The following is a 4,490-nucleotide window of genomic DNA, read 5'->3' as shown; positions in this document are numbered from 1 at the left end:
AGTGATAGATATTTGAATAAACCGTGTGAGAAAAGCACTATCAAGACTATATTATATATAAAGAGATTTAAAATCAATTACATGTTATAGTCAATGTGGGACGTATATACAAATATTTTTTATCAAATGAATACAGATTCTATCAGACATAAATATTAGAACAATTATCCGCATAATGTATAACATAATTGGGAAGTTGTTGGTATACATTTTTGTTATGGGTTTCAAAGGATATGCGTTTTTTGAGTTTGAATTTTTGTAAGAGATGAAGAATATATCAAAATGTAGAAAATTTCTATTAGTGGCCAGTTTTTTTGCCGCTCAATAAGGCACAAAAGTTGAAAGTCACATATCATTTGTCACATCAGCAAAAACTAACGTCGTTACTGACATTTGAACGAAAATGACTAATTTGATCCAATTTGCATAGTTAAGAGATCAAATGGTCTTTTTAAAAATTAATGGACTACATTGGACTCTGAATCAAAGATAAGAGACTAAAAATGGTATTTAACCTTTGTTTTCTATCATTTTAGATAAATGAAATATGCACCGACAGTTTAAAATATTTACACTATCATCCATAAAGAACGTCGTTACTAATATGATTTGACAAATTTATAAATTTTGATTACGCTGATTGGGAGTGCGTTACTTTTAAACTCACAATTTTATAATGTAATTTATTTTTTATCTATTAACCTTTTAACCTTTCTTTATACATTTTTTCAGCAATTTGTATGTATTGTTTAAGGTAAGAGCTATGGAAGCAGAGTTTCAGATTTATTCTTAAGTGAATTTGTGCCTTTGTTTCAAAACATAATGCCACACCACCATCCATCAATAATTTATTAAAAAATAATATATTATATAATAGTCATCTTGTTCTTATCCATCAATCAATGTGATCTTATGCGGATAAAGAAACAAACAAGAAGTAAAGATATTTAAATGCACTTTAAAAGTGAAATTTATTTTAGGTGAATTCTTATCTACCCAACTCAAAAAGTTGGGTAAGGCTGCCTCCTTTGTAAAATGCTTTGGAAACAACAAACGTTTATAGTATTTTAATAAATAATTAAATGTATTAAATGAGATGGAATCACGTGATTGGTTGGATGTACATTACCCAACTTTTTGTGATGGGTAGAGAAGTTGTCCCCTTTATTTTATTCAGCCACCAGTTTCGACCCACATAATAAATCGACTAATCTAACGTGGTTCAAAGGGACGAATCACTGTCCAAGCCTTGTTTCCACCAAAAATTGAACTCGGGATAGTACCCGAACGATTTAGCATAAAAGTTTTGACACATTTTGGACATTTTAAGTGGAAATGAGAATTATAAAAACTATATAGTCTTCAATTGTATAAGCCCTGCCAACTTCTCAATTTAATTCCTTTAAGAAATTTTATAAGTATTTATTTTACTTTTCGTTCTTATTTGTTTATGTTTCACTTTATTTTCACCTCTTCAAAGCAAATGTGTTCTCTCTGGAAAATTTAGACCTCATATTCATCTTGTAATAAACCTTTGCTTAAGCCTTTTGAAAGCTCACATACACAGCTTAGTGAATGAAAAATCAAAATTTTGTATAGCTATACTAAACTTCTGCAACATCACCATGTTAATAACATATTGCAATTGCTATAATATAAAGTATCTACAAAGTTTCAAAACACACTATGGTAGTTTTGATATTTTCTTATTGATAGGGTCTACAACATGTTAAAAATGTCTACCAAAGCATATCACAATTTAAAGATAAAAAACAATTAAAAAAAAAAAAAACATAAACTATTTCCCTTAGTCAATATGCTCAAATGCCAATAATAATTAAAAATAGGCATTATAATTAGATAAAATGACAATAATTTGCAAGCCATCCATATAGTTTCTCTTTAGGTTGTTGATTTCATTTCCAAAGTTAGTGAATAATGATGACTTCATGAGTGCAATTTTCACTTCCAGTTTGCTTAGGTGATTCAACAGGCTCTTCAATAATTTGACTTGAGGAGGTATCATAATCTTTGTTTTTTCCCCATATAACAAGGTATAAGCCCAAACAAATGATAAATGCACCTATCACCCTGCAAAATTATCCAGATTCAATTACTCGATTTTGATCAATTAAAATATTCTTCCAAAATTTGATTAATTAGATAGATAATATTGGATTTTTATTATTACCTTCCGAGAAACATTTGTTCTGCGAGAAGAAAGTATCCCAAGATAGCAACGATCACCATACAGAAAGGACTAAATGTTGTGACGAAAACTGGACCTTTAGTTTTCATCACGACTCCCTGCAAGTAATATGCGAGACCCGAGCAGAATATGCCCTATATAAAAATGTTGTTAAAATAAATTAGTGACACGAAAAACAATTATCTCTACCAAATATAATTTTTATAGTTTGGTTGGATAATCTTACTGTGTAAACAGTCGAGAACAATCTCATATCCCATTTTATGGACCAAACGGAAGGATGACCCCATTCCATAACAGAAGCCACCGCCGCACCTTCAACCGTGCCCATTAGACATATCCACGACGAAAGAGAAAGCGTTGCAGGGTATGTTTGAAGAGTAATAGCCTAAGAAAGACACAAAAGTTATTTCATTAGCACCATTGTTGTCTTCCAAAATTGTACGTAAACATGTCGATAATATTTTATGATGATATTAACCGCACTTGTAGATTAAAAAAACAAGCCCAACAAATGCATCCTATTGTGATCAGCACTCCTCCAGCTATTGTATGTTGACTAGTTATAGCAACAGTTTGATGAGTGTGGCTATTGCTTCCAAATGCCTCTAAAAGTATTGGGCCTTTAACTAATGTCATTGTCATGGCACCCGCAACAGTTGCTATGGTACCCAAAATCTTTGCCTGACTTCGTATACATTTTATCTTTATCTTCTCAAGCCTGAGCACAAATATAGACATGATATTAGAGATGATAAATGAACATGTCCGTTCTAGTCTACAATCAAAATAGAATGAGACGAATATAGGACAAAACAGATCTAGGATTTTGTCTCTGTCTGAAAAAAATAGGACAAAACAGGTCTTAGGTCGCTGCACTTCTAAAATCTAAAATTTATAAAATTTATATTAATGTCTGCGTTGACAAAAGCATGCCAAAAAATAAGATAAGTAAAACAGACATATTAAAGAGTGTGAGTTTAAAACCTCGATCCTTCCAATGAAAAAAAATGGAGAAAAACTGTCTAATTCGATAAGTTATTCCGTTTTGCTACCTCTACAGGTGACATTGTGTATGGTTACTATTTTATCTCTCTACTTTTTTATTTTATTTTTAATTTTGTAAAACTTACACCTATTTTAAAATACACTTATGAAAATTACATATATGGTAAAATAATATTGGTTTTTAGTGTAGAATAATTAATGTACAATGCATATTGTATAAATTCAAAGAATTACCTAAGAATGGTAGCCAATATAAAAGTAATAGCAGGAAGCATATTGCTCATGGCAGCTGCAAAAGTTGCTGTTGTGTATTTCATTCCCAAAAAATACAAATTTTGATCAATAACTGGCCTGTCATACACAAATTAACATTAAAAATGTGTTTAGTTAATCGATAAGGCAGCATACTTAAATAAATTGATGTAGTTAAATTATTACTCAAGCAAGCTGAGCGCCATTATCTTGATGAAGATTGAAATTGTCATTTTCGGTCTCACTTTCCTGTTATATAAAAGTAAAAACAATACAATTAAAGCTAATTACAAACTAATAGTGAATATATAAAAAAAAAATTTGCCTAGAAAAGTTTTAGATATTAATTTATAGAAATTTTTTTTCTTTATTTAATGAAAAAAAAAGTTATAAATTTATTAGAGAAATTAATTTAAAAATTTTTTTCAATAATTTTTTTAGTCAAAGGGACTCAAATACAAAGAGATAAGGAGAAAGAAATATACTTTTCAAAATAGAGTGCAAAAGGGGTTATGACAATAAATGCAACAGCATGACGATAGACAACAAAAACATAGTTGCTCATTCCTTTATTCAATGCAGCTTTTGATAAAACATCCATAACTGCATATCCTAATTGCAATGACAAAACAGCTATGAATGGTTTTGCTTTTTCAATCCAAGTTTCTGTCTTTTGGTTCTCCATGTTCTTGTTATGCTGCTCCAACTACCTTAAATTGTCTCTTCACACAAAAATGAATGAATTCGCATAACATACAAGACTCATATTTATATTGGAGGGTGACGTCAAATTCTAGTACTAGTTGTTTAGTGTGCTACCAAAATTAATCGGGTGTGTTAAAACGACATGAGTGTTAAATTTTGAAGGAGACTTTTGTCATGTATACTTTTTTTTTAATAAGCAATGGAATTAAAGGGAGTATAAGGGATACTCCGCCCGCAAAACAAACGGAAAGCTCCTACATCTCAAAACACGAGAGCGGTAGGATATTCCAAAAATAAAAATTACAATGGATTACTC

The 4,490-nt window shown here is 30.4% G+C and overlaps 1 protein-coding gene across 1 annotated transcript; it reads right to left on the bottom strand.

Annotated features, from left to right (window-relative positions):
- Nucleotides 1-1,722: 1,722 nt before the first annotated feature.
- LOC131644534 (WAT1-related protein At2g37460-like) lies at nt 1,723-4,189 on the bottom strand. Its single transcript, XM_058915059.1, has 7 exons — nt 3,955-4,189; nt 3,656-3,718; nt 3,452-3,568; nt 2,696-2,930; nt 2,436-2,597; nt 2,192-2,343; nt 1,723-2,091 (listed from the first exon to the last, which is right to left on the bottom strand). The coding sequence occupies exons 1-7, from the start codon at nt 4,152-4,154 to the stop codon at nt 1,929-1,931; spliced, it is 1,092 nt and encodes a 363-aa protein (XP_058771042.1). The 5' UTR covers nt 4,155-4,189; the 3' UTR covers nt 1,723-1,928.
- Nucleotides 4,190-4,490: the final 301 nt, after the last annotated feature.

Source organism: Vicia villosa, linkage group LG1, assembly GCF_029867415.1.
Source record: "Vicia villosa cultivar HV-30 ecotype Madison, WI linkage group LG1, Vvil1.0, whole genome shotgun sequence".
NCBI lineage: Eukaryota > Viridiplantae > Streptophyta > Magnoliopsida > Fabales > Fabaceae > Vicia > Vicia villosa.
This window is presented reverse-complemented; position numbering and strand designations above follow the sequence as displayed.

Coding starts and splice junctions, on each gene's coding strand:
- LOC131644534 (XM_058915059.1), bottom strand. CDS start 4,154: ATGGAGAACCAAAAGACAGAAACTTGGATTGAAAAAGCAAAACCATTC. Junction 3,719..3,954: donor TTTGCACTCTATTTTGAAAA/GTATATTTCTTT, acceptor TTTATATAACAG/GAAAGTGAGACCGAAAATGA. Junction 2,598..2,695: donor CTTGTTTTTTTAATCTACAA/GTGCGGTTAATA, acceptor TGTCTTTCTTAG/GCTATTACTCTTCAAACATA.